Here is a 27,716-nt window from a genome sequence, read left to right as displayed (position 1 = left end):
GGTCAGGAGATTGAGACCATCCTGGCTAACACGATGAAACCCTGTCTCTACTAAAAATACAAAAAATTAGCTGGGCATGGTGATGAGCGCCTGTAGTCCCAGCTACTCGGGAGGCTGAGGCAGGAGACTCACTTGAACCCAGGAGGTGGAGCTTGCAGTGAGCTGAGATTGTGCCACTGTACTCCAGCCTGGGTGACAGAGCGAGACTCCGTTTCAACCAAAAAAAAAAAAAAAAAAGAAGTTAGGTATTGGTGTTTGTACTCAACAAGCAGTTTTATGTTTTATTTTTCAGGAACTCTCCCATACTGAATTCAGGCTGGGATATTAGAGAAAAGGAAAATACATGAAACTCACTGGTGTTTTATGGCACTTTGAGTTCCCCAATTCACCTTCAAACATTTAGCCTTCCAAATTCTCTGCTACCGTATCAATGCATCCCTCCTGAGATTCTTAGTTCTTTGATTGTGTAAAGATGGACTATGCTTACTCCATCTTTCTTCTCTTACGTCTTACAATGGAAGTGCCCTATTACATTTTGTTCTTTTCTATGATTTCCAATTATTTTATGAAATTTTTCATTTATTCTTTCTGTTTTTGCCATCTTTAATTTCTATATAACTTTTTGAAATAGATCTCAAAGATTTATATATATATATATATATATATATATATATCTAGAGAGAGAGAGAGAGATCTACTGTACTATTGAAGTAGATTCCTAAAGTTTTTTATCTCTTCTAGAATATTGGTTTCACAACACCCCTATTATGTGTATTTAATTTTACCCACCACAGGGCGTTTTCAAAAAGTCTTTATTTGGCGGAATACAACTTCAGAATCTGACTCAAAAGAGAAAATTGCTCACAGCCGTGAGCCACTGTGCCTGGCCGATTTTTACTATTTAAAGAAAGAAGAATTTTAGCAGCATGAGGTGGCTCACGCCTGTAATCCCAGCACTTTGGGAGGCTGAGGTGGGCAGATCACTTGAGGCCAGGAGTTCAAGAACAGCCTGGCCAACATGACGAAACCCCATCTCTACTAAAAATACAAAAATTAGCCAGGCGTGGTGGCACGTGCCTGTAGTCCCATCTACTCAGAAGGCTTAGGCAGGAGAATCACTTGAACCACAGACAGGGAGGCTGTAATGAGCTGAGATTGCACCACTGCACTCCAGCCTGGACGACAGTGCAAGACTCCATCTCAAAAATAAAGAGGAATTGGAGGAGGAAATAAATGAATAAATGGCAAAGGTGACAAAGGACCAAAGATCTGTGACTTGTGCAAAGATTGCTCTGTGGTAATTATTACAGAAACAATGTATCTTATTTTTTAGTGAATTTTGTATATTGTCTAATCTGATTTACTTTGTTTTTAATAGTTTGCTGCAGGTCTAGAAGATGTTACAGAATTTCAAGGAAGAGAGGTGAGCAGCTACTGTGGTGATTTTGAAATTGTTTATGTGTATTGTGGCCAGTGATGTCAGAATTTCAGGATCTGAGAGTTCATGATTTTAGAGGCTCAAAGGAGAAGATTTTTATAATAGATTTTTTTTTGCTATGTGAGTATCCCTACTTTGTTCAGGGAATCTCATTATTTTTTCCCTTTTTTTAAAAAGGAATTTTTTTTTGTAGTAACCTGAGTAAATTGGGGGAAGTATTGATATATTTCCTTTTCTTACCATTTTTTGTTGGATGAAAATAATCTTTTAGTGAAATTCAGTGTGTTAAATATTTTTTAAAGACTAGAGATGGGGTCATGCTGTGTTGCCCAGGCTGCCCTTGAACTCCTGGGCTCAAGCAATCATCTTGCCTCAACCTCCTGAGTAGCCGGGACTATAGGCATGTGCTGCCATGCCTGGCTTAAATATTTATTTAAAAAATTGTATCTGGCACATTCTGAACACAGATGTTTCTACTTACATTTGTCATGTAATTACAGTATATATTGATTTTGCTACCTCGCCTACTCCTAAAAATTTTAGTTCATTTAATTGGTCTTAATTGGACTTAAAAATTTTTTCCCCGGCCGGGCGCCTTGGCTCACGCCTGTAATCCCAGCACTTTGGGAAGCCGAGGCAGGCGTTTGAGACCAGCCTGACCAACATGGAGAAACCCCGTCTCTACTAATAATACAAAAATAGCCGGGCGTGGTGGCATGTGCCTGTAATCCCAGCTACTCAGGAGGCTGAGGCAGGAGAATCACTTGAACCGGAAGGCAGAGGTTGCAGTGAGCTGAAATTGTGCCATTGCACTCCAGCCTGGGCAACAAGAGCAAAACTCTGTCTCAAAAAAAAAAAAAAAAAAAATTCCCAATAGATTTTAATCTAATTTTATTAGAACAATTCAGTCATATGTTTTTTCATGCTATGTATATGAGAGTTCCATTATTCAGATACTAAACAAATGTCTACTGTACATTTACTTTTCTCACTGATGATGCATTAGATAACCATGCACAAAATAAGCCTGGCTGTGGAAATGCTTATTTGTTGGGAGGGTGCTTGTCTGGATCGATGATGAGAATAATTGTCTGAGGATGCTGAGGGACTCATTCCAGATGTCAATCTGAGGTCCAGATGTGCGGCCCTCCAGTAGGACAAATAAGACTCTAAGAGCCTGGCTGTCTTTGGGGATCCGTCAGTGACAACATAGTACCTCTGTGAGCATGCTTTTTCTACCTCTCTGAAAAGGGCATTAGCATCCTGTCTTATGAGTCAGTATGCACTTTAGTATGCTTAGTGACCCAAGACTCACTTTATTTTGTTCATTTTGAGCAGAGAATTGTAGATAGATACATATATAGGAAATATGTTGTTGATTAACAAATGAAAAAATGAAAAAGTTTCAGTCAAGAAAGGTCAAGCAACTGTGATGTATAGTGAAGGAAGGGAACACTGCATGCCTATATTAAATATTGACAAAGGAACCAATTTTAGTGCTTTGTTATTTTTACTGTTGAGTATTTTCTGAGACCATTTCTTTTTCTTCCATTTTGTTTTGCTGAGGTAGAGGAGGGCTGGAATGAGGTCCTCCACTTCAGAAAATAGGGGTGAGTAGTTAAACCAACATCCTTTGGAATTCATATACATCATGTGTACCATGCCACATCCTGAGGTCTTTTTGTTGATTTTTTTAGTGGCTTACTGGATAATATCTAAATAATGTATATTTTACTTTGGTGAGTCTCTCCACCTTCATTTCTGAATCATTGTCCTTTACATTTTTATTCTATTTGAATTTTGCATGAAATGACAAATGTAGAATTTTGCCCAATTTATTTATTCATTTATTTATTTGGGAAGACAAAGTCTCTCTCTGTCACCCAGGCTGGAGTACAGTGGCCCAGTCATAGCTCACTTCAGCTCTTCACTCTATAGCCCTTAACTCCTGGGCTCAAGTGATCCTCCACCCTCAGCCTCCCAAGTATCTAGGAATACAGGTATGTGTTACCACACATAGCTAATTTTTATATTTTTTATTTTGTGGATTTAGGATCTTACTGTGTTGCTAAGGCTAGTCTTGAACTACTGGGCTCAAGCAGTCCTCTTGCTTTGGCTTCCCAAAATGCTAGGATTACAGGCAGGAGTCACCATGCCTGGCATCTTCAGGGATATTGGTCTGTGATTCACTTTTTTGATGATGTCTTTGGTTTTGATAAAAATTAGGGTAATAGTAGATTCATGGAATAAGTTGGGAAATGTTTTCTGCTCTCCTGTTTTTTGGAAGAGTTGGTAAAGGATTGATGTTATTTCTTTAATGATTTGGTAGAATTCATCAGAGAAATCATTTGTGTGGAATTTTGTTTGTAGAAACTTTTTGAGTAGCTAATTCAATCTGTTGTTAAAGGTGACTTCAATTTTCTGTTTTTCCTTCTTGTGACCGTTCCTGTACTTTATATATTTCTAGGAATGTGCCCATTTAATCTAGGTTATCTAATTTGTTGACATACCTTGTTTCTATAAGGTTGTTAGTCTGATTTTCATTCCAGATTTTATGAAAATTGGGTCTTCTGTTTTCAGTAGCGTAGATATAGTTATGTCAATTTTTTAAGAGACAGAGTCTTGCTATGTTGTTTATGCTGGCCTTGAACTTCTGTGCCTAAGCAATCCTGCTGTCTCTGCATCTTGAGTAGGTGGGAGTATAGGAACACACCACCACACCTGGCCTGTCACTAAACAAACAAACAAAAAATTTCAATGAACCAGCTTTTGATATTTTTATTTTTTCTTCTATATTTTTTATTTTATTTATTGGCATTTTATTCTTATTTCTTTTATTCTACTTGATTTAGCTTTGCTTTGTTTTTCTGTTTTCTTAAGGTAAAAGTGTAGATTATTGATTTGAGATTTTCCTTTTTTTAATATGGACATTTACGGCTGTAAATTTTTCAAAGAACTCCTTTAGCTACACATATATTTTCTTTTGTTGTGTTTTGTTTCCTTTCATTTCAAACTATTTTATAAATTTTCTTATTTCTCCCAAGAACTCCCAAGGATTCTTAGTAATGTGTTAATTTCCATATATTGTGAATTCTCCCCAATTTTTTTCCTTTATTTTTGATTTGATTCTATTGTGGTTGGACACCATACTTTTCTGATTTCTTTACTTTCAGATTTGTTGAGACCAGTGTGTGGTCTAATACCTACCCTGCACACTGTTCCATGTGCACTTGAAAATAATATATTTTCTACTGGTTAGATTGTTCCATAGATGGATGTTATGTAACTGCTTTATAGTGTTGTTTGTCTTCTATTTCCTTGATCTTCTGTCTCATTGTTACATTCATCATTGAAAGTGAGGTATTGAAATTTTCAATTATTATAATGTTTATTTTGCCTTCCATTCTGTCATTTTTTAAATTTAATTTGGGGGTTATGTTGTTAGATGCACATATCTTTATTATTGTTATATCTTCCTGATGGATTGACAGTTTAATCATCATGAAATGCCCTTCTTTGTCTCTACCAACAATTTTTTTTTTTTTTGAGATGGAGTCTTGCTCTGTTGCCCAGGCTGGAGTGCAGTGGCGCCATCTCTGCTCACTGCAAGCTCCGCCTCCCGGGTTCACACCATTCTCCTGCCTCAGCCTCCCGAGTAGCTGGGATTATAGGCACCTGTCACCACGCCTGGCTAACTTTTTGTATTTTTAGTAGAGATGGGGTTTCACCATGTTAGCCAGGATGGTCTCGATCTCCTGACCTCATGATCCACCCGCCTCAGCCTCCCAAAGTGCTGGGATTACAGGCATGAGCCTCCGTGCCTGGCCCTCTACCAACAATTTTTATCTTGAAATTTATTTGGCCTGATAATTGTAGTTTTTGTCTGACTTATAGCCCCTAAACTCTCTTTGGTTACTGTGTGCAGTTTATCTTTCCCTTTCATTATTTTACTATCTACTTATTTTTAATTAAAACAAAGTATCTTTGAGACAGGATCTCACTCTCTTACCCATGCTGTAGCGCAATGGCATGATCGTAGCTCACTGCAACCTGAAACTCTTGTATTCAAGCAATTCTTCCACCTCAGCCTCCTGAGTAGCTGGGACTACAGGCCAACACCACCACACCTGGCTAATTTTTTTGTATTTTTTTTCTTGTAGAGATGAAATCTTGGTATGTTGCCCAGGATGGTTATTTTCTACCTATTTTTTTGTCCTTGAATCTAAAGTGTATCTTTTGTAGAGAGCATATAGTTGTATCATATGTTTTTTAAAAAAAATACATCTCTGCCTTTTAATTAAAGTGGAGAGTTTACTTCATGAACATTTAATGTAATTATTGATAAGGTAAAATTTGCATCTGCCATTTTCTATTTTATTTTCTTTTATGGCATATATCTGTTTCGTTTTTCTTATTCTTATTGTTCTTTATGTTAAATAAATATTTAATAGCGTACTGCTTTAATTTTCTTTTTAATTTTTTGTGTTTACTTATTAGTGGTTGCCTTCGACATTATAGTTAATTTGTTAATTTATAACATAGATTAGATTTAATAGTTAATTTTAATAGTATACGGAAACTATTTTTCAATACAGCTCTGTTGTTTTCTCACCCTTTTGTATATTATTGTCATTCAAACATTTATACCGTCTTTTATATTTGCCTAATAATTATTTTACTGGTCCTGTGCATTTCTTCATATGGATCAAAGTTAATGTCTAGTGCTATTTCACTTAAGGCTGAAGTCTCCATTTAATTTTTCTGGTAGGATAGTTATTTTGACAAATTCTCTCAGCTTTTGTTGATTTAGAATGTCATTTCTTTTTTGTTTTTGAAGAGTAATTTTGGTGTATCAAGATTTATGGGTAGGTAGACAGTCTTATTTCTTTTTCTTTAAAATAGTTTGAATATGTTATCTTACTGTTTTATGACTTCAAGAGTTTCTGATGAGAAATCAGCTGTTAGTCTCATTGAGGATTCCTTGTACCTGATGGGTTTGTTTTTATCTTCATATTTTGAAGACTGTGGCTTTTGAAATTTTTACTATGATGTCTCCATGTCTTTACGTGTATCTCACTTGAGTGAGTCAAGTTCATTTGACTCATTTTATACGTACATAAATATTTTTCCCTTATATTAAGGAAATTTTAGGCGTTTTTTCTTCAAACTGTTTCTGCCCTTCTACTGTGACTTTTATGTACATGTTGATATGCTGTGTTCCTCAGTTCTCTGAAGCTGTTTTTCTTTTTTCTTTCTGCTTCACAGAATGGATCTCCTCAACTGTCCTATATTCAAATTCGATTACCTTTTCCTGCTAGCTCAAATAGTGTGATTAAGTTTTTCTAGTGAATTTTTATTATTTATTTTTCTGTATCTTTATTGTCTAGTAATTGATACTTTTTTTAAATTTTAATTTTAGGTTTAGGAGTACATATGCAAGTTTGTTATATAGGTAGATTGTGAGTCATGTTGGTTTGGTGTACAGATGATTTCATTACCCAGGTAATAAGCATAGTAACTGATAGGTAGTTTTTTGATCCTCACTCTACTCCCACCTTCTACCTTCAAGTAATGCCCAGTGCTTGTTTTCTTCTTTGTGTCTATGTGAACTCAATGTTTAGCTCCCACTTATAATTGAGAACCTACAGTATTTGATTTTCTGTTCCTTTTTTAGTTCCCTTAGGATAATGGCCTCCAGCTCCATTTATGTTTCTGCAAAGGACATGATCTTATTCTTTTTTATGGTTACATAGTATTCCTTGGTTATAAGTACCATATTTTTTAATCCAGTCTATCATTGATGAGCGTTTAGGTTGATTCTATATCTTCTGTATCTCCATATCTTCTTCCTTCCTTGTTTAAAGACACTTTATCATTGTATTTAGGGCCCATTCCCTCTCCCCCAATTCCAAGATGATCTCATCTCGACATCCTTAATTGAGTTAGGTTTGTAAAGACTCACCTTCCAAATAAATTGACATTTTTATAGTTTCCATGTGGAAACTCTTGTATTCAAGCAATTCTTCCACCTCATATCTTTTATTTTTATTTATTTTTTAAAACAGAGTCTTGCTCTTTTATCCAGGCTGGAGTGCAGTGGCACGATCTTGGCTCACTGCAACCTCCCGCTCCCAGGTTCAAGCGATTCTCCTGCCTCAGCCTCCTGAGTAGCTGGTATTACAGGCTCACGCCACCGTACCCAGCTAATTTTTTGTATTTTTGGTAGAGATGGGGTTTCGCCATGTTGGCCAGGCTGGTCTCAAACTCTTAACCTCAAGTGATCTGCCCGCCTCTGCCTCCCAAAGTGCTGGAATTACAGGTGTGAGCCACCATGCCTGGTTTGATGTATTTTTTTTTTCAGTGGAGGTGGGGTCACTGTTGAACTCACTACAGTGGTTTTCAAGAAACTGGTCTGTTTCACTAAAGTTACCAAATTTGTGATTGTAGAGTTTTTCATAGTATTTCTCTATTGTCTTTTTAGTTTCCAGGTGATCAGTATCAGTGAGCCCTCTTCCATTTGTGTTACTGTAAATCTGTGTCTTCTCTCATTTATTTATTTATTTATTTATTTATTTTGAGATAGGGTCTTGCTCTGTCACCTAGGCTGGAGTGCAGCGGTGTGATCTCGGCTTGGCTCAGTGCAGCCTCTGCCTCCTGAGCTCAAGCGATTATCCTGCCTCAGCTTCCCGAGTAGCTGGGATTACAGGCATGTGCCACTATGCCCAGCTGATTTTTTTTTTGTATTTTTAGTAGAGACAGGGTTTCCCTGTGTTGGCCAGGCTGGTCTTGAACTCCTGGCCTCAAGTGATCTGCCAGCCTTGGCCTCCCAAAGTGCTGGGATTACAGGCGTGAGGCACCGCACCTGCCCTTCTCCCTGTTATTCTTGATTTGCCTGCCTATACTTTTATTAGTTTCATTGATCTTTTTAAATAACATGCTTTTGGTTTCATTGAGTTTCTCTATTATTTTCTGGCTGTTAATTTCATTTGATTATGCTTTAATTTTATGATTTATTTTCTCTTCTTTGCTTAATGTTTTTTTCTTCTTTCTCTGGTTTTCTAATGTGGAAACTTATATTATTGACTTAGATCTTCTTTTCTTTTCTTTTTTTTTCTTTTTTTTGAGATGGAGTCTTGCTCTGTCGCCCAGGCTGGAGTGCGGTGACAGGACCTTGGCTCACTGCAACCTCCACCTCCTGGGTTCAAGCGAGTCTTCTCAGCTTCCTGAGTAGCTGAGACTACAAGCGCATGCCACCACACCCGGCTAATTTTTGTATTTTCACTAGAGACGGGGTTTCACCATATTGTCTAGGCTGATCTTGAACTCCTGACCTCGTGATCCGCCCACCTTGGCCTCCCAAAGTGCTGGGATTACAGGCGTGAGCCACCACGTCTGGCCAACTTAGATCTTATTTTCTAATGTATATATTTAATGCTACAAATTTTCATTTAAGCACTACTTTTGCTGCATCCCAATTTTGGTAAGTTTTTTTTTTTTCACTCTCATTTATTTAAATGTATTTCTTCATTTATCTTGAGATAACCTCTTTAAACTGTGTATTAGCTATGAGTTGTTAAATCTCCAATTATTTGGTGTTTTCCAGCTATTTTTCAATTATAGATTTCTAGTCTAGTTTTATTCCATCATGAACTGAGAGCATATTTTATATTTTTTCTGTTCTTTTGAATTTGTTAGTGTGTGTCTTATGGCCCAGAACGTGATCTTTCTTGGTAATATTTCATGGTGAGCTTGAGGGTAATGTGTATTCTGTTGTTTGATGGATGGACTATTCTGAAAATGTCAAATTAACTGATAGTGCTATTCAAGTTAACTATCCCCTTACTGATTTTCTGACTGCTTCATCTATTGGCACTCATCTATTTTTGGGACTCAAAAAAGGCTATGGAGCTCTCAAATTATAATGGTGGACGTATCTATTTTTCCTTATAGTTCTATCAGTTTTCCGCTCAGATATTTTGATGCTGTTTTGTTAAAGATAATTATTTCTTCTTCAGGAATTGGGGCCAGGAACAGTGGTTCGTGTCTGTAATCCCAGCACTTTGGGAAGCTGAGGCAGGTGGATCTCTTGAGGCCAGCAGTTCGAGACCAGCCTATCCAACGTGGTGAAACCCTGTCTCTACTAAAGATACAAAAATTAGCCAGGCATCATGGTGCACACCTGTAATGCCAGCTACTTGGGAAGCTGAGGCATAAGAATCACATGAAACCAGGAGGTGGAGTTGCAGTGAGCCAAGATCATGCTGCTGTGCTACAGCCTGTGTGATAGAGTGAGACTCTATCTCAAAAAAAAAAAAAAAAAAAAGAATTGGCTTTTTTATCATTATATAATTCCCTACTTTACTCCTATTTTATAGGGCAATTTCTATTTTATTTATGTTGTCTTGTTGGAAAGGACAAAGAACAACAATTCTGTATCTAGTAGCGAAGGTAAATTTAAATCCAATTTATTTCTTTTTAAAATTTCAACTTTTATTTTAGATTCAGGGGGTACATATATAGATTTGTTACATGGGAATAATGTGTGAACATACAGCTTGACAGGTAGTTTTTTTTTCTTTGTTTTTTTGAGACAGAGTCTCACTCTGTTCCCCAGGCTGGAGTACAGTGGCATAATCTCTACTCACTGCAACCTCCGTCTCCCAGATTCAAACGATTCTCATGCCTCAGCCTCCCAAGTAGCTGGGATTACAGGTGTGCATTATCACACCTGGTTGATTTTTGTTTTTGCTTTTTTGTAGAGATGGGGTGTCACCATGTTGGCCAGACTGTCTTGAACTCCCGGCCTGAAGTGATTCACCCGCCTTGGCCTCCGGAAGTGCTGGGATTACAGGTGTGAGCCCACCACACCTAGCCTATAGGTAGTTTTTAAATCCACCACCCACACGCACCCTCTAGTATTCCACAGTGTCTCTTGTTCCCATATTTATGTCCATGTGTGCTCCCACTTATAAGAGAGAACGTGCGGTATTTAGTTTACTGTTCCTGCATCAATGTGTTTAGGATTATGGCCTCCAGCTCTATTCATGTTGCTGTAAAGAACACGATTTCATTCTTTTTTTATGGCTACATAGTATTCCATGGTGAAAATGCTCCATATTTTCTATGTCCAGTCTACCAGTATGATGGTTAATATTGATCTTCAACTTGATTGGATTGAAGGATGCAAAGTATTGTTCCTGGATGTGTCTGTGAAGGTGTTGCCAAAGGAGATTAAAATCTGAGTCAGTGAATTGGGAGAGAGAGATTCACCCTCAATCTGGGTGGGCACAGTCTAATCAGCTGCACAATCTAATCAGCTGCTGGTAGGATAAAGCAAGCAGAAGAATGTAGAAGGACTAGACTGTCTGAGTCTTCCGGCCTTCATCTTTCACCCGTGCTGGATGCTTCCTGCCCTCGAACATTGGATTCCAAGCTTTTGTACTCTTGGACTTAGACCAGTTGTTTGCAAGGGGCTCTCAGGCCTTCAGCCCACACTGTTGGCTTCCTGACTTTTGAGGTTTTGGGACTCAGACTAGCTTCCTTGCTCCTCAGCTTGCAGAGGAACTATTAATGGGACTTCACCTTGTGATTGTGTGAGTCCATTCTCCTTAATAAACTCCCTTTTATATATACATCTATCCTATTAGTCCTGTCCCTCTAGGGAACCCTGACTAATACAACCAGTCCTGGGTACCTGGGTTGATTGTATGTCTTTGCTATTGTGAATACCACAGTGATGAACATAGATGTGCATGTGTCTTTTGGTAGAATGATTTATTTTCTTTTGGGTATATATACCAGAAATGGGTTTGTTGGGTGAAACCGTAGCTCTTTTTAAGTTATTTGAAAAATTCTCAGACTGTTTTCCTCAGTGACTGGACTAATTTACATTCCCACCAACAGTGTTTAAACATTCCCCTTTTTCTTCAGGCTTGCCAGGATCTTTCTCTTTTTTGCTTTTAATAATAGCCATTCTGATGTTGTGAGATACTATCATATTGTGGGTTTTTTTTGTTGTCGTCGTCGTTTGTTTTTCAAGACAGAGTTGCCCAGGGTGGAATGCAGTAGTGTGATCTCTGCTCACTGCAGCCTATGCCTCCCGGGTTCAAGCGATTCTCCTGCCTTAGAGTCCCAAGTAGCTGGGACTGCAGGCATGTGCCACCATGCCTGGCTACTTTTTGTGTTTTTAGTACAGATGGGGTTTCACCATGTTGGCCAGGCTGGTCTCGAACTCGTGAACTCAAGTGATCCACCACCTTGGCCTCCCACTGCTGGGATTACAGGCATGAGCCACCGCATCGGGCCCTTATTGTGGTTTTGATTTGAATTTCTCTGATGATTAGGGATACTAAGAGCATTTTTTCATATGTTTGTTGACCATTCTGTATCTTCTTTTGAAAAGTGCCTCTTAATGGGGTTGATTTTTGCTTGTTGATTTATTTAAGTGCCCTATAGATTCAGGATATTAGGCCTCTGTCAAATGCATAGTTTGTCGATGATCTCTGTTTGCCAGTGATATGGTTCTATACCTAGAAAATGCCTTCTTTAAGAAAATAAAATTCTATTTTGTGGATGTATCACATTTTCCTTATATATCTGCTTTCGGTATTTGGGTTGCTTCTGCCTCTTGGGCATTATGAATAATGCTACAGTGAATATGGATATGCAGATGTATCTTTGAGATCTTGCTTTGAATTACTTTGGATATATAGCCAAAAGTGGGATTCCTGAATCATATGGTAATTCTATTTTTAATTTTTCAGGAACCTCCATACATTTTTCCACAATGGCTGTACCATTTTATGTTCCCATCAACAGCGTGCAAAGGTTCCAGTTTCTCCACATTGTCACCAACACTTGCTGTTTTTTATTTCACTCTTGTTGCCCAGGCTGGAGTGCAACGGCACTGTCTTGGTTCACTGCAACCTCTGCCTCCTGGGTTCAAGCGATTCTCCTGCCTCAGCCTCCCCAAGTAGCTGGGATTACAGGTGCCTGCCACCATGTCTAGCTAATTTTTATATTTTTAGTAGAGACAGGGTTTCACCATGTTGGCCAGGCTGGTCTTGAACTCCTGACCTCAGGTGATCCATCTGCCTTGGCCTCCCAAAGTGCTGGGATTATAGGCCTGAGCCACCACGCCTGGCCCATTGTTTTTCAATTGTATCTTCTAATGGATATGAGGTGATACCTCATTATGGTTTTGATTTGCATTTGTTTAGTAATTAGTGATACTGAGCATGTTTTCATATACCTGTTGTCCATTTGTTTATCTTCTTCGGAAAAAAATCTATTCAATTACTTTGCCCCTTTTTTAAAATCAGGGTTTTTTTGTTGTTATCCGAGTTTGTTCCCTCCCTCCCTTGCTCTCTCCCTCCCTTGCTCTCTCCCCTCCTTCCTCTCTCCCTCCCTCCCTCCTTCCTCTCTCCCTCCCTCCCTCCTTCCTTCCCTCCCTCCCTCCCTCTCTCCCCCCTTCCTTCCTTCCCTCCCTCACTCCACCTTCCTTCCTTCCTTCCTTCCCTCCCTCCCTCTCTCCCCCCTTCCTTCCTTCCCTCCCTCACTCCCCCTTCCTTCCTTTCCTCCCTCCCTCCCCCCTTCCTTCCTTTCCTCCCTCCCTCCCCCCTTCCTTCCTTTCCTCCCTCCCTCCCCCCTTCCTTCCCTCCCTCCCTCCCCCCTTCCTTCCCTCCCTCCCTCCCTGTCTCCCTTCCATCCCTCCCTCCCTCCCTGTCTCCCTTCCTTCCCTCCCTCCCTCCCTGTCTCCCTTCCTTCCCTCCCTTCCTTCCTTCCCTCCCTCCCTTTCTCCCTTCCTTTCTCCCTTCCTCCCTTCCTTGATCACATCCACATCCTTCCTTCCTTCATGCTGTGTTGCTCAGCATGGAGAGCAGTGCCAAAATCATGGCTCATTGCAGCCTCAACTTTCCAGATGCCAGAGAGCCTCCCACCTCATGCTCTTGGGACCACAGGCACATGCCAACACCATCTAGCCAATTGTTTTTTAATTTTTATTTTTTGGTAGATATGGTGGTCTCACTGTGTTGCACAGGCTGGTTTCAAACTCATAGGCTCAAGGAATCTTCAAACCATGGCCTCCCAAAGTGTTGACATTACAGGCATGAGTTACTGTGCTCATCCTGCATATGAAAGCCTTATGAGATAATGATATGCAAATATTTATCTCATTTTGTACGTTTCCTCTTTCATTCTGTTGATTGTTTCCCTTCATGTACAAACGTTTTAGGTTTGATGTAGTCTTGCTTGTCTATTTTTGCTTTTGTTGGTTGTACTTTTAGTGTCATATTCAAAAAATTATTGACAAAAACAAGAAGGGTTTCCATGTGTTTTCTTCTAGTTTTACAATGTCAAGATGTATCTTTAAGTACTTAATTTATGTTGAGTTGATTTTTGTGTATGTTGTGAGGTAAGGATTCAGTTTACTTTTTTTTTTAATTTGCGGATATCCAGTATGCCAAATATGATTAGTTAGATAAACTGTGCTCTGAGCACCCATGTCAAAGATAAATTGAGTAGAGTACATGGATTTATTTCTGCATTCTTCATTCTTTTCCGTTAGAGTATGTCTGTTTTTTGCCAGTATTCTAGTATTTTGAATTACTATAGCTTTGTTATATACTTGGAAATCAAGAAGTGCCTCCGCCTTTGTGTTTCATGCTGAATATTGATTTAGCTATTTTGGTTCTTTTGTGGATCCAGATAAATGTATGATTTTTTTTCTCTATTTCTGGAATAATGTGATTGTGATTTTGATAGGAATTATAGTGAATCTGTAGATAACTTTGGGTAGTATGGATATTTTGACAATATTAATTAGTCCTGGTGGTGGTGTCGAGGCCATGTTGACCTGGAGGCACTGGGGTCAGTGATAGTGTGGTCAAGTTGGCTGCAGGATGGGACGGTGCCTGGGAGGTCAGTGCATAAAAATCCTGTGGATGTGATCAAGGCAAGGGTGATGGAAGGTGATGTGTCCTGTCTGCTTGGTCCTTGTAGGATCAGGCAGGACATCCTGTAATAAAAGGAGGCATTACCTTCGGATGTCCTGAGGGCATGGTGCAGGGACCAGGACTGAGTGGAGGGGAGGAAGCTCATGTCTTGAGGTCCTTTGGCTACATGGGGAAGACTGTCTCTGGGCTTGATACCGAGTTCCAGACTGACGTGCTGGCTGTTGTGATGGTGCTCTCCAGTGCTGGTTGTGGTTGGTTTTTGGCTAGGTACACCTCACCTGGGACAGTGGCCAGAGACAGTGTCAGTTCCAGACATCAGAAGCCCCATGAGGAGGAGTATGTGCTCACGCCAGGAGTGGTGGCTGTTAGGCGAGGGACCTCAGACCTATGTCTGCATGGCCTGACGTCAGAGTTCACATCCTACTGATTGAAGACCTTGTTCTTGAGCTGTCCGGTTGCCACAGGGTCAGACCTGGAGGCTGCAGACCATGATGGCCCTTAGCAGTGTTCGGAAACATATGTACACCCCAGGGAGGGACACACACACACACACACAAACACACACACACACACACACACAAACTCACAAACACACCACACAGACACAAAATGAGAAACACACACACACAGGAGCCCACAGAAACAAGCAAATAGACACAGAAACAGGCGCATGCAGTAGTTCTGCACACATGTTCCCTAGGTATCCAGAGAATGACATGGGTAAAGGTATATTCATAAAGATGGAGATCAATGATGGAGGCCAAGGACAAGCAGGTGCACTAGTTGAACTGCAGGAGAGAATGGCATGGAAGTGGAGAGCAATGGACCTGGGCCTGTTTCTCAAGTGTGTATTTGATTTCTTTACAATTTCCCGGAGAAGTTGTCATGGGAGGCCAGCCGCCTGCTGGCAAGGAAGATGGTTGATTCTTCTGAGCAATGGAGGCCCTGCAGAGCCCTGTAGTCGCTGTGGCCTGGCATCCATGGTTCACCCAATGCTGGTGGATGGCTCAGGACGGTAAGCATTCCTCTGCCCTGCGTGCTGAATGAGAGTGGCTTTTGGATGTCCTATACCTTCAAGGAGCTGTTTCTTAGCAGCGAATGACATGACAAGTTCCACTCCTAGAGTGGATAGTCTGTGCCCATTGCTCAGTGGCGCGGCTCTGGCTTCCCCAGCATGCTGAATGTCTTTAAGGTTATTGGCTCGCCCCTTCCCAGCCTGTGGTGTCAAACGTCTTGCCCCTTGTCAAATGTGCTTGGATCGATGATGAGTCCCCTATAAAAACATTCCTTGGAAAAGCTGAACAAAATGAGTGAGAACTCATACCGTCGTTCTCATCGGAACTGAGGTCCAGCATGTTGCTTCCTCTGGGGCCTGTAGGAGTGAGGGACAGCTTCCACTGATTCCCATAGGTTCCACCACCCAGGGCGTCCACAGACAAAAGTCTCATGTCACAGGCACATTAGGAACATTCCCTCTGTGTGAGGTACATGGGTCAGGGAGTGATGGGGGATTCGGCCGCTCTGTGATGGCGTGGTGGCCGTGGAAGCAGGCAGAAATGTTGCAGGCCTAGGGGAGGTGGAAATGTTGCTGGCACAGGGGAGTGTGCTACTGGTAAGCTCCCAGAAGGAAGACCCAGACCTCACAGGGGTCATCTCAGTGCAGAAGACCGGGTGTCTGTTTTCATGTGGAGGAGAGCCCAAGGGCCAGACCTCAGGCAGACCTTGTTGTTGATTTTTGATTAGTTGAGAACAGGGGAGTGCCAAGGTGTTAGGGGAGAGTGCAGAGCAATGGGTGTCGGGGCAGACAGTGAAAGTCTCTTCAGCCCACCCTGCAGCATCGGTCACCAGGAGCCCTCCTGGAAGGGATTTCTTTGCCTCTCAAGCTGTGAGATGCCTGTGGTGCAGTGGCGGAGGCCTAGGCAGGAAGGTACTCCAGGGAAAAGGTGGTAGAGGGCTCACATGGACATGAGTGTCATTAGCAGGCGTGGGCTGTCATTCGGGGGTGATGGGCTTCCCATGGATTTTTCTGGTGGAAGACAGGTTGGCCAGCAGGGGTCTTCGAGGCCAGGTCCTAGGGAGCACGAGGATGGAGTTGGTGCCCATGGCCCTGGGTCACTTCCAGTCTTCCTGGGAGAGTAATGGGCTCCTCCATTGTGCAAATCTTCCTATAAATGGTCTCTTGGCCCGCCATTGTTGGGCGGCTCCACCTGCTGCAGCTTGTATGAGAAAATACTGCTCTGGATCCTCTTTCCTGCTTGGAAAGAGGCTTCAGTCCTGAAGGTCCAGAGTGAATGTGCCCTGAACCTGGCTCTGGCCCAAGTCTCTGCCGTGGGTACGGGTCACACTTGGGGCTATCCATGGAGGTCTGTGTGCATTCCAGGCAACACGGGTGCAATCCCGGGGGTGCTGCCACAGAGTCCTTTGACTTGGGATGCCTCGCACCTCTGCATGTTGGCAATATTTAAGTGTTGGATTCTACCTAGGGGTGATGAACGGTTTTGGCTCCCTTAACCGGTTTGAAGTCTCAGCGCAGCCAGGGCAGCCATGCCATGTTGAAGGGCATGCAGATGGCTTAGGAATGTTGGAAAGGATGGGTGGTTCTGAGCTCACAGCTCACTCACTAGCTGCATGCATGTAGACCCAGTGGTGGTGTTCAGGTAGTGTTGACTTTCAGGGACTGCAGCGGGTAGTAGTGCAGTCAAGTTGGCTGCGTAATGGGATGTTGCCTCAGAGGTCAGTACAGGGTAGCCCTGTGGGTGTGTCCAATGCAAGGAAAATGAAAGGCCATGTGTCCCATCTGTCTGGTCCTTGGGACATTGGTAGGGGGGATGTGCTGTTGGAAAAGCAGCCATTCCGTTTGTGTGTCTAGAGGGCACGGTGCAGGCACGTGGACTGAGTGGAGGGGAGGGAGGCTGTGTCTTGAGGTCCTTTGGCTAGATTGGGAAGACCACCTCTGGCCTTGACACCAAGTTTCAGGCCGATGTGCTGGCCATTGCAAAGGCGCCCTCCAGTGCAGGTTGTGATTGGTTTTCCACCGGGTACGTCTCACCTGAGAGGGTGGCTAGAGACAGTGTCTGCTCAGGACATCAGATGTCCCATGAGGAGGAGCGTGTACTCACACTGGGGAGGTGGCTGGTAGGCGAGCCACCTCGGGCCTATGTTCGCATGATCTCCAGGTCAAAATTCACATCCTACTGATTGAAGACCTTGGTCTTCAGCTGTTGGGTTGGTGTGGTGTCAGGCCAGAAGGCTGCAGACTATGACTGCCTATTGCAGTGTTGGGAAACACACATGTTAGGAAACACATGTGCATGAGGGAGACACACACACACACATTCATACACACACACATACACACAGGTGTGCTGAGCCACAGGCAAATACATGCAGCAATGGGCGTGTGTGACCACATGCGCTTTTAGGTATCCACAGAGTAACACGTGTAAGGTATATTCATGGAGATGGAGGTCAGTCGTGGAAGCCAAGGAATAACAGGTGTGCGAGTTGCCCCGCGGGAAAGAATGGGATTGAAGTGCTGACCAGTGGACCTGAGCCCATTTCTCCAGTGTTTATTTGATTTCTTTACACTTCTCAGAGGCAGTTGCTGTGGGAGGTGTGGTAACTGCTGGAAGGAAGATGCTCGATTCTTCTGAGCAACGAAGGCCACACGGAGTCCTGGATTCGGTGTGGCCTGGCATCCACGGTGCACTGTGTGCTGGCGAGTGGCTCAGGACGGTAAGCATTTCTCTGCCCCGCATGCTGAATGAGGGTGTCTTTCGGATTTCCAAGACGCACAAGGAGCAGTTTCTTGGCTAACCACTAATGGCATGGCGAGTTCATCTCCTAGAGTGGATGGTCTGTGCTCATTGCTCAGTGGCACTGCTCTAGTGGGGCCGAAGGTCTTTAAGGTCATTGGCTCACCCACTGACCAGCCTGTGGTGTCAAATGTCCTGCCTCTTCAAATGTGCTTGGATCGATGATGAGTCCCCCAAAAAAACATTCCTTGGAAAAGCTGAACAAAATGAGTGAAAACTCATACCGTCTTTCTCATCGGAACTGAGGTCCAGCACGTTGCCTTCCCCGGGGACTGTAGGAGTGAGGGACAACTTCCACTGATTCCCATAGGTTCCACCACCCAAGGCATCCACAGCCAAAGTCTCCCATCAAATGCTCATTAGGAACATTCCCTTTGTGTGAGGTACACAGGTAGGAGAGTCCTGGGGGGAATGGCTGCTCTGTGATGGCCTGGTGGCCGTGGAAGCAGACAGAAATATCGCAGACCTAGGGTAGTGTGCACCTGATCTTGGCTTGGTGAGCTCCCAGGAAGGGAGATCCCGACCTCGTGGCAGGCGTCTCTGAGCAGAGGACTGAGTCCTTGTTTTCTTGCCAGGGAGAGCACAAGGCCCAGGCCTCAGGTAGATGTTGGTCCTGATTTTTGATTAGCTGAGGACAAGGGAGTGCCAAGGGTGATGGGGGACAGTGTATAACAAAGGGTGTTGTGACAGAGAGCCAGAGCCTCTTTGGCCCTCCACCCAGCATCCGGTCATGGAGGCCCCCCAGCAGGGATTTCTTCATCCCCTGAGCCGTGAGATGCCCCTGGTGCTATGGTGGAAGCCTGGACTGGAAGGTACTCCACAGAAGAGGCGGTAGGGGGCTCATGTGGACATGTGTGTCATCAGCAGTCTTGGGCTGTCGTTCAGCGGTGATGGGCTTTCCATTTATTTCTCTAGTGGATGACAAGTTGGCCAGCAGGGGTGTCACAGGGCAGGTTCCAGGGAATACAAGGGTCAGACTCGTGCCCTGGCCCTCGGTCACTTCTCGTCTTCCTGACAGAGTAGTGGGCTCCACTGTTGTGCACATCTTCCTGGAAATCGTCTCTTGGCCCGCCATTGCTGGGCGGCCACACCTGCTGCAGCTCGTGTGAGCAAATATGGCTCTGGATCCTCTTTCCCGCTTTGAAAGCAGCTTCCATCCTGAAGGCGTCCAGAGGGTATGTGTCCTGGCCCTGGCCAGGAACTCTCCTGTGGGCATTGGTCACACATGGGGCTATCCATGGAGATCCGGGTGCATTCCAGGCAACATGTATGCCATTCCAGGGGCCTGCCATGGAGAGTTCCTTGACTTGGGATGCCCCCGCACCTCCCATGTTGGTGATTTTCTGGTGTTGCATTCCGCTACACCCTAAGGGTGATGAAGCATTTCAGCTCCCTTAAACAGTTTGATGTCACAGTGCAGCCAGGACAGCCACATCATGTTGAGGGGCCCACGACTGCATTAGGAATGTTGGAAGGGATTGGTGGTTCTGCAGATCGCAGCTCATTAGTAGCCGTTTACGTGTAGACCTGGTGATGGTGCTGAGGCAGTGTTGACTTGCAGGAGTTGGGGTGGGTGGTAGTGCAGTCAAGTTGGCTGCATGATGGGATGTTGCCTCAGAGTTCTGTGCAGAGAAGCCCTGGGGATGTAACCAATGCAAGGACCATGGAAGGCAGTGTGTCCTGTCAACCTGGTCCTTGGGGCAGGGACGTCCTGTTGGAAAGCAGCCATTCCCTTCGGGTGTCCTGAAGGCGCAGTGCGGGCATGTGGACTGAGTGGAGGGGAGGAAGCCCGTGTCTTGAGATCCTTTGGCTAGGTTGGGAAGATTGCCTCTGGCTTGATGCCATTTTCAGACCTATGGGTTGGTAATTGTGAAGGCACCCTCACGTGCTGGTTGTGGTTGGTTTTCCGCCAAGTGCACCTGGGAGTGCACCCAGAGACAGTGTCAGGTCACAACATCAGATGCCCCATGAGGAGGAGCGTGTGCTTACTCCAGGGGTGGTGGCTGTTAGGTGAGGGACCTCAGGCCTATGTCCTCATGGCCCCAAAGTCAAAGTTCACATCCTACTGATTGAAGACCTTGGTCTTGAGCCTTCGGGTTGCAGGGGCTTCAGGTCTGGAGGCTGCAGACTATGGTCTCCTGTTGCAGTGTTGGGAAACACATGTGCATGAGGGAAACACACATACTCATACTATCACACACACAAAGAGGCATGCATAGCCACAGGCATATATACGTAGCAACAGGTGCGTGTGGTCGTTACGGCCACACGCGCTTCCTAGGTGACTAGAAAGTGACACAGTCAGATACATTTATAAAGATGGAGGTCCATAATGGAGGCCAAGGAGAAGCGGGCATGTGAGTTGCTCTGTGGAAAAGAGTGGCGTTGAAGTGACCAGTGAACCTGGGCCCATTTCTCAAGCGTGCATTTGATTTCTTTACACTTCTCAGGGGCAGTTATCATGGGACACCCGCCATATGCTGGCAAGGAAGATGGTCAGTTCTTCTGAGCCGCAAAGGCCCCCAGCGTCCTGGAGTTGGTGTGGCCTAGCATCCACGGTGCGCCCCCTGCTGGTGGATGGCTCAGGATGGTAAGCATTCCTCTGCCCCACATGCTGAGTGGGGGGTGGGATTTCCAAGACCTGCAAGGAGCTGTTTCTCAGCAGGCCACTGATGGCATGGCAAGTTCCACTCCTAAAGTGAACAGTCTGTGCCCATTGTTCAGTGGTGCGGCTCTGGCTTCCCCAGCGTGCCAGAGGTTTTTGAGGTCATCGGCTCGCCCACTGCCCAGCCTGTGGTGTCAAACATCCTGCCCCTTCGAATGTGCTTGGATCGATGATGAGTCCCCCATAAAAACATTCCTTGGAAAAGCTGAACAAAATGAGTGAGAACTCATACCGTCGTTCTCATCGGAACTGAGGTCCAGCACATTGCCTCCCCCGGGGACTGTAGGAGTGAGAGACAACTTCCACTGGTTCCCACAGGTTCTACCACTCAGGGCGTCCATGGATGAAAGTCTCACATCACAGGCACAATAGAAATATTCCCTCTGTGTGAGGTATACAAGTAGGAGAGTCATGGGGGTATTGGCTGCTGTGTGATGTCATGGCAACTGTAGAAGTGGGTGGAAATGCAGACCTAGGGGAGTGTGTGGCTGGCCTTGGGTTGGTGAACTCCCAGGAAGGGAGACCCTGACCTCCTGATGGGCCTCTCTATGTGGGGGACCAGGTCTTTTTTTTTATGCCAAGGAGAGCACAAGGCCCAGACCTCAGACAGACCTTGGTCTCAATTTTCAGTTATCTGAGGAGAGGGGAGTACCAAAGTGATGGGGGACAGTGGAGAGCAATGGGTGTTGTGGCAGACAGCCAAAGCCTCTTTGGCCCTCCCCCCAGTGTTGGTTACAGGGGCCCCCGGCAGGGATTTCTTTGGCTCCTGAGCCATGAGTTGCCCATGGTGTGGTGGCTCAGCCTGGGCAGGACAGTACCCCAGAGAAAAGGTGGTAGAGAGCTCACATGGACATGCATGTCATCAGTGGTCTTGGGCTGTCATTTGGCAGTGATGGGCTTTCCATGGATTTCTCTTGTGGATGACAGGTTAGCCAGTGGGGCTTTCAAGGGCAGATCCAAGGAGCATGAGTGTTGGGCTGTAGCCCATGGCCCTGGGTCACTTCTGGTCTTCCTGGCAGAATAGTGGGCTCCACCGTTGTGCACATCTTCCTGGAAATGGTCTCTTGGCCCGCCATTGCTGAGCAGCCCCACATGCTGCAGCTCTTGTGAGCAAATAACTGCTTTGGAACTTCATCCTGCTTTGAAAGCAGCTTCCATCCTGAAGACTTTCAGAGGGAATGTGCCCTGGCCCTGGCCCGGAACTCTCCTGTGGGATTCGGTCACACTTGGAGCTGTCCATGGCGGTCTGTGTGCAGTCCAGACAATGCATATTTAATCCTAGGTGCCTTCCATGGAGAGTCCCTTGACTTGAGATGCCTCTGCTCCTCTGCATGTTGGTGATACTGAAGTGTTGGGTTTAGCTATGCCCTAGGTGTGATGAACTGTTTCAACCCCGTTAGTCTCAGCGCAGCCAGGATAGTCATGCCATATTGAAGGGCATGCAGATGGCTTAGGAAAGTTGGAAAGGATTGGTCATTCTGCGGCTCGCAGCTCACTTAGTAGCCATGTGTGTGTAGACCTGGTGGTGGTTGTTAGATGTTGTTGAGCAGGTGTTGGGGAGGATGGTACTGCACCCAAGTTGGCTGCATGGTGGGATGTTGCCTCGGAGGTCGGTGCAAGGAAGGCCTTTGAGTGTGATCGATGCAAGGATGATGGAAGGCGCTGTGTCCTGTCTGCCTGGTGTTTGGGGGCGTTAGGCAGGGACGTCCCGTGGGAAAAGCAGCCATTCCCTTCAGGTGTCCTGAGGACATGGTGCAGGTACATGGACTGAGTGGAGGAGAGGAAGCCCGTGTCTTGAGGTCGTTTGCCTAGGTTGGGCAGTCTGCCTCTGGCCTTGACGCTGAGTTTCAGAGTGACGTGTTGGCCGTTGCAAAGGCGCCCTCCAGTGCTGGTTGTGGTTGGTTTTGTGCCAGGTGTGCCTTTCCTGGGAGTGGTGCCAGAGACAGTGTCTGGTCACGACATCAGATGCCCCGTGAGGAGGAGCTTATGCTCAGGCTAGGGATGGTGACTGTTATGTGAGGGCTCTTGGGCCTATGTCTGCATGGCCTCGAGGTCAGAGTTTACATCCTATTGATTGAAGGCCTTGGTCTTGGAATTGTTGGGTTGGTGGGGGCTCAGGCCTGGAGGCCGCAGACTATGACTGCGTGTTGCCATGTTGGGAAACTCATGTGTTGGGAAACACATGTACATGAGGGAGATACAAACACACACACACACACACACACACACACGCACACACATAGCCACTCAGCAATGTGTGTGTGCGGTCATTCTGGCGCCACACACAGCTCGAAGCTGTTTGCAGAGTGCCACTGGTAAGGTACATTCATGGATACAGAGGTCACTCATGGATGCCAACAGAAGCAAGGCGTGCAAGTCGCCACACATGAAAGAATGGCACTGAAGTAGTGACCAGTGGACCTGGGCGTGTTTCTCAAGCGTACATTTGATATCTTTACACTTCTCAGGAGCAGTTGCCGTCGGAGGCCCGCTGCCTGCTGGAAGGAAGATGGTCACTTCTTCCGAACCACAAAGGCCCTGCAGAGTCCTGGAGTCGGTGTGGCCTGGCTTCCAGGGTTCACCTCGTGCTGGTGGTCACTCAGGATGGTAAGCATTCCTCTGCCCCATGTGCTGAGTGATGGTGTCTTTTGGATTTCCAAGACCCACAATGAGCTGTTTCTCATGAGGCCACTAATGGCATGGTGAGTTCCATTCCTTGAGCAAATGGTCTGTGCCTTTTGCTCAGTGGCATGGTTCTATCTTCCCCAGAGTGCCGAAGGTCTTTAAGGTCGTCAGCTTACCCACTGCCCAGCCTGTGGTGTCACATGTCCTGCCTCTTCAAATGTGTTTGGATCGATGATGAGTCCCCCCAAAAAAACATTCCTTGGAAAAGCTGAACAAAATGAGTGAAAACTCATACCGTCATTCTCATCGGAACTGAGGTCCAGCACGTTGCCTCCAGCAGGGACTGTTGGAGTGAAGGACAGTTTCCACTAGTCCCTATAGGTTCCACCACCCAGGGCGTCCGCAGGTAAATGTCTGCCATCACACGCACATTAGGAACATTCCCTTTGTGTGAGATACACTGTTAGGAGAGTCATGGAGGGATTGGCTGCTGTGTGATGGCGTGGCGGCTATGGAAGTGGACGGAAAAATCTCAGGCCTAGAGGACTGCGTGGCAGACCTGGGCCCGATGAGCTCCCACGAAGGGAGACCCGGACCTTGTGTCAAGCTTCCTCGCACACAGGACCAGGTCCTGGTTCCCCTACTACGGAGAGCATGAGGCCCCAGCCTCAGGCAGACCTTGGTCTTGATTTTCAGTCAGCTGAGGACAGGGGAGTGCAAAGGGTGATGGGGGAGAGTGCAGAGCAATGGGTGTTGTAGCAGATGGCCAAAGCCTCTTCAGCGCTTCTCCCTGCATTGGTCCCAGGGTCACCCCAGCATGGATATCTTTGCCTCCTGAGCCGTGAGATGCCCATAGTGTGGTGATGGAGACCTGGGTAGGACGTATTCTCTGGTATTCCAGAGAAAAGGTGGTAGGGGGCTCACATGGACAGGTGTGCCATCAGTGGTCTTGGGCTGTCATTTGGTGGTGCTGGGCTTTCCATGTATTTCTCTGATGGACGACAGGTCGGGCAGCAGGGGTCTTCAAGGGCAGTTCCCAGGCGTGTGAGGGTTAGGTTGCTGCCTGTGGCCCTGGGTCACTCCGATCTTCCTGGCAGAGTAATGGGCTCCACCATTGTGTACATCTTCCTGGAAATGGTCTCTTGGCTCGCCATTGCCGGGCAGCCCCACCTGCTGCAGCTTGTGTGAGCAAATACTGCTCTTGATCCTTTTTCTCGCTTTGAAAGCAGCATCCGTCCCAAAGGCATCCAGAGGGAATGTGCCCTGGCCCAGGCCCAGGCCCAGGACCATCCCGTGGGCTCCAGTCACGCATGGGGTTGTCCATGGAGGTCCTTGTCCATTCTGGGCAATGTGTGTGCAATCCCAGGGGTGTTGCCATGGAAAGTCTCTTGACTTGGGATGCCTCCACACCTCTGCATGTTGGTGATGTTCCAGTGTTGGATTCCGCTACTCCCTAGGCATGATGAAGCATTTTAGCTCCCTTAGCCAGTTTGAATTCACAGTGCAGCCAGGACAGCTATGCCACTTTCAAGGGCATTTGGTTGGCTTAGGAAAGTTGGAAAGGATTGGTGGTTCTACACCTCTCAGCTCACTTAGTAGCCGCATGCATGTAGACCTGGTGGTGTTGACGCAGTGTTGACTTGCCAGTGTTGGGGTGGGTAGTAGTGCCGTCAAATTGGCTGCATGAGGGGTCATTGCTTCTGAGGTCGGTGCAGGGATGCCCTGTGGGTGTGTCCAATGCAAGAACGATGACAGGCAGTGTGTCCTGTCAACCTGGTCCTTGGGGAGTCAGGTAGGGACGTCCTGTTGGAAAAGCAGCCATTCTCTTCGGGTGTCCTGAGGGCACAGTGCGGGCACATGGACTGAGTGGAGGGGGGAGGAGGTGTGTATCTTGAGGTCCTTTTGCTAGGTTGCTAGTCCTGCCTCTGGCCTTGATGCCGAGTTTCAGACTGACATGCTGGACTTTGCAAAGGCGCCCTCTGGAGCTGGTTGTGGTTGGTTTTCTGCCAGGTGCGCCTCACCTAAGAGGGTGGCCAGAGACAGTGTTTTGTCATGACATCAGAAGCCCCATGAGGAAGAGGAGGAGCCTGTGCTCCTGCCAGAGGTGGTGGCTGTTAGGTGAGAGACCTGTGACCTGTTTCCGCATGGCCCTGAGGTCAAAGTTCACATCCAGTGATCGAAGGCTGAGGTCTTGAGCCATCGGGTTGTTGGGGGGATCAGGTCTGGAGGCTGCAAAGTAGAACTGCCCATTGCGGTGTTGGGACCCACATGTGCATTAGGGAGACAAACACACACACCCATTTAAACTAACGTTCTCACACATGCACACACCCACACATACCCATACACACACACTCATACACTCACACTCAAACTCACACTCACACACACACAGGCACAGACAGCCATAGGCTAACAGATGCAGCAATGTGTGCGTGCTGTGGTTCTGGCCACATATGCTTTTAGGTGTCCACAGAGTGATGCAGGTAAGGTATATTCATGGAGATGGAGGTCAGTCATGGAGGCCAAGGAGAAGTGGGTGTGTGAGTTGCCCTGTGGGAAAGAATGGTGTTGAAGTGTCCAGTGAACCTGGGCCTGTTTCTCAAGCATGCATTTGATTTCTTTACACTTCTCAAGCTGTTGCCGTCGGAGGTCCGCTGCCTGCTGTCAAGGAAGATGGTCGAGGCTTCTGAGAAGCAGGCCCTGCGGGTTTCTGGATTTGGTGTGGCCTGGCATCCATGGTGCATCCCGTGCTGGCGGGTGGCCCAGGACGGTAAGCATTTTTCTGCCCCGTGTGCTGAGTGATGGTGGCTTTAGAATTTCTGAGACCTGCGAGCAACAGTTTCTCGGCAGGCCTTTAATGGCATGGCGAGTTCCACCCCCAGAGTGGATGGTCTGTGCCGGTTGTTTGGTGGCGCGGCTCTGGCTTCCCCAGGGTGCTGAAGTTCTTTAACGTCATCAGCTTGCCCACTGCCCAGCCTGTGGTGTCAAATGTCCCGCCTCTTCAAATGTGCTTGGATCGATGATGAATCCCCCATAAAAACATTCCTTGGAAAAGCTGAACAAAATGAGTGAGAACTCATACCGTCGTTCTCATCGGAACTGAGGTCCAGCACGTTGCCTCCCGTGGGGACTGTAGGAGCGAGGGACAACTTCCACTGGTTCCCATAGGTTCCACCACCCAGGACATCCACAGGCCAAAGTCTCCCATGAAATGCTCGTTAGGAACATTCCCTCTGTGTGAGGTACATGGGTGGGAGATTCGTGGGGGCATTGGCTGCTCTGTGATGGCGTGGCAGCCATGGAAGAGGGGAGAAATGTCGTGGGCCTAGGGGAGTGTGCCGCTGGTCTCAGCTTGGTGAGCTTTCAGGAAGGGAGGCCTGGACCTCATGGGTGGCGTCTTCATGCAGAGGACAAGGTCTCACTTTTGCTACCAAGGAGAGTACAAGGCCCAGGCCTCAGGCAGACCTTGTTCTTGATTTCTGGTTAGCTGAGGACAGGGAAGTGCCAAGGGTGATGAGGGAGAGTGTGGAGCAATGGGTGCCACGGCAGACGGCCAGTGACTCTTCAGCCCTCCTGCCAGTGTTGGTCACAGTGTCCCCCCAGCACAGATTTCTTTGCCTCCTGAGCCGTGAGATGCCTGTGGTTTGGTGGTGAAGGTGTAGGCAGGATGGTATTCCAGAGAAAAGGTGCTAAAGGGCTCTCATGGACATGAGTGTCATCAGCTGCATTGGGCTTTAATTTGGCAGTGATAGGCTTTCCATGGATTTCTCTGGTGGATGACAGGTCAGCCAGGGCGGGTTTTTGGGGGCATGTCTCTGGGCGAGTGAGGGTGGGGATGGTGTCCATGGCCCTGGGTCACTTCTGGTCTTCTCAGCAGAGTAGTGGTATGAATATGGAGATGGAGGTCAGTCATAGGGTCCAAGGAGAAGCAGGGGTACGAGTTGCCCCATGGGAAAGAAAGACATTGACGTGGTGACCAGTGGACGTGGGCCTGTTTCTCAAGCATGCATTTGATTTCTTTACACTTCTCAGGGGCAGTTGCCTTGAGAGGCCCATGGCCTGCTGGCATGGCAGATGGTCAGTTCTTCCGAGCAATGGAATCTCCATGGAGTTGTGGAGTCGGTGTGGCCTCACATCCACGGTGCACCCCGTGCTAGTGGATGGCTCAGGACGGTAAGCATTCCTCTGCCCCACATGAGTGAGGGTGTCTTTAG

General features: G+C 46.2%; 1 protein-coding gene and 6 non-coding genes across 9 annotated transcripts; all 7 read left to right on the top strand.

Annotated features, from left to right (window-relative positions):
- The first annotated feature begins 620 nt into the window (after positions 1 to 620).
- On the top strand, positions 621 to 27,669 carry LOC134738259 (uncharacterized). Of its 3 annotated transcripts, none has more exons than XM_063652490.1 (11): positions 686 to 1,297; positions 1,379 to 1,423; positions 3,009 to 3,438; positions 9,454 to 9,561; positions 10,198 to 10,317; positions 15,275 to 15,409; positions 17,990 to 18,129; positions 20,660 to 20,799; positions 23,343 to 23,481; positions 23,644 to 23,905; positions 26,137 to 26,265. In XM_063652490.1, exons 6-10 carry the CDS (start codon positions 15,331 to 15,333, stop codon positions 23,659 to 23,661), a joined length of 516 nt encoding a protein of 171 aa, XP_063508560.1. In that variant the 5' UTR covers positions 686 to 1,297; positions 1,379 to 1,423; positions 3,009 to 3,438; positions 9,454 to 9,561; positions 10,198 to 10,317; positions 15,275 to 15,330; the 3' UTR covers positions 23,662 to 23,905; positions 26,137 to 26,265. The 3 variants fall into 3 exon arrangements, with proteins under 3 accessions (XP_063508561.1, XP_063508560.1, XP_063508559.1); XM_063652489.1 differs by lacking the exon at positions 26,137 to 26,265 and adding an exon at positions 25,510 to 26,120; XM_063652491.1 differs by lacking the exons at positions 20,660 to 20,799; positions 23,644 to 23,905 and adding an exon at positions 27,535 to 27,669 and having other exon boundaries at positions 621 to 1,297; positions 26,137 to 26,272.
- LOC129014939 (small nucleolar RNA SNORD109A) lies at positions 2,507 to 2,573 on the top strand. Its single transcript, XR_008494456.1, has one exon. It is a non-coding gene; the product is annotated as a small nucleolar RNA SNORD109A (small nucleolar RNA).
- LOC129014885 (small nucleolar RNA SNORD116) lies at positions 15,650 to 15,744 on the top strand. The gene has a single exon (XR_008494410.1). It is a non-coding gene; the product is annotated as a small nucleolar RNA SNORD116 (small nucleolar RNA).
- On the top strand, positions 18,365 to 18,459 carry LOC129014879 (small nucleolar RNA SNORD116). The gene has a single exon (XR_008494404.2). It is a non-coding gene; the product is annotated as a small nucleolar RNA SNORD116 (small nucleolar RNA).
- Positions 21,038 to 21,132, top strand: LOC129014882 (small nucleolar RNA SNORD116). The gene has a single exon (XR_008494407.1). It is a non-coding gene; the product is annotated as a small nucleolar RNA SNORD116 (small nucleolar RNA).
- LOC129014880 (small nucleolar RNA SNORD116) lies at positions 23,725 to 23,820 on the top strand. The gene has a single exon (XR_008494405.1). It is a non-coding gene; the product is annotated as a small nucleolar RNA SNORD116 (small nucleolar RNA).
- On the top strand, positions 26,516 to 26,610 carry LOC129014878 (small nucleolar RNA SNORD116). The gene has a single exon (XR_008494403.1). It is a non-coding gene; the product is annotated as a small nucleolar RNA SNORD116 (small nucleolar RNA).
- Positions 27,670 to 27,716: the final 47 nt, after the last annotated feature.

This window comes from Pongo pygmaeus, chromosome 16, assembly GCF_028885625.2.
Source record: "Pongo pygmaeus isolate AG05252 chromosome 16, NHGRI_mPonPyg2-v2.0_pri, whole genome shotgun sequence".
NCBI classification, from domain to species: Eukaryota; Metazoa; Chordata; class Mammalia; order Primates; family Hominidae; genus Pongo; species Pongo pygmaeus.
The sequence above is the reverse complement of the archived record's forward strand: the minus strand, read 5'-3'. Positions and strand labels throughout refer to the sequence as shown.

What these genes read in the sequence shown, in the direction of transcription:
- LOC134738259 (XM_063652490.1), top strand. Translation starts at nt 15,331, where the DNA reads ATGGAGGCCCTGCAGAGCCCTGTAGTCGCTGTGGCCTGGCATCCATGG. An exon ending in CTGGTGGATGGCTCAGGACG is followed by an intron (nt 15,410 to 17,989) that starts GTAAGCATTCCT and finishes TACACTTCTCAG; the next exon opens with AGGCAGTTGCTGTGGGAGGT. An exon ending in CTGGTGGATGGCTCAGGATG is followed by an intron (nt 20,800 to 23,342) that starts GTAAGCATTCCT and finishes TACACTTCTCAG; the next exon opens with GAGCAGTTGCCGTCGGAGGC.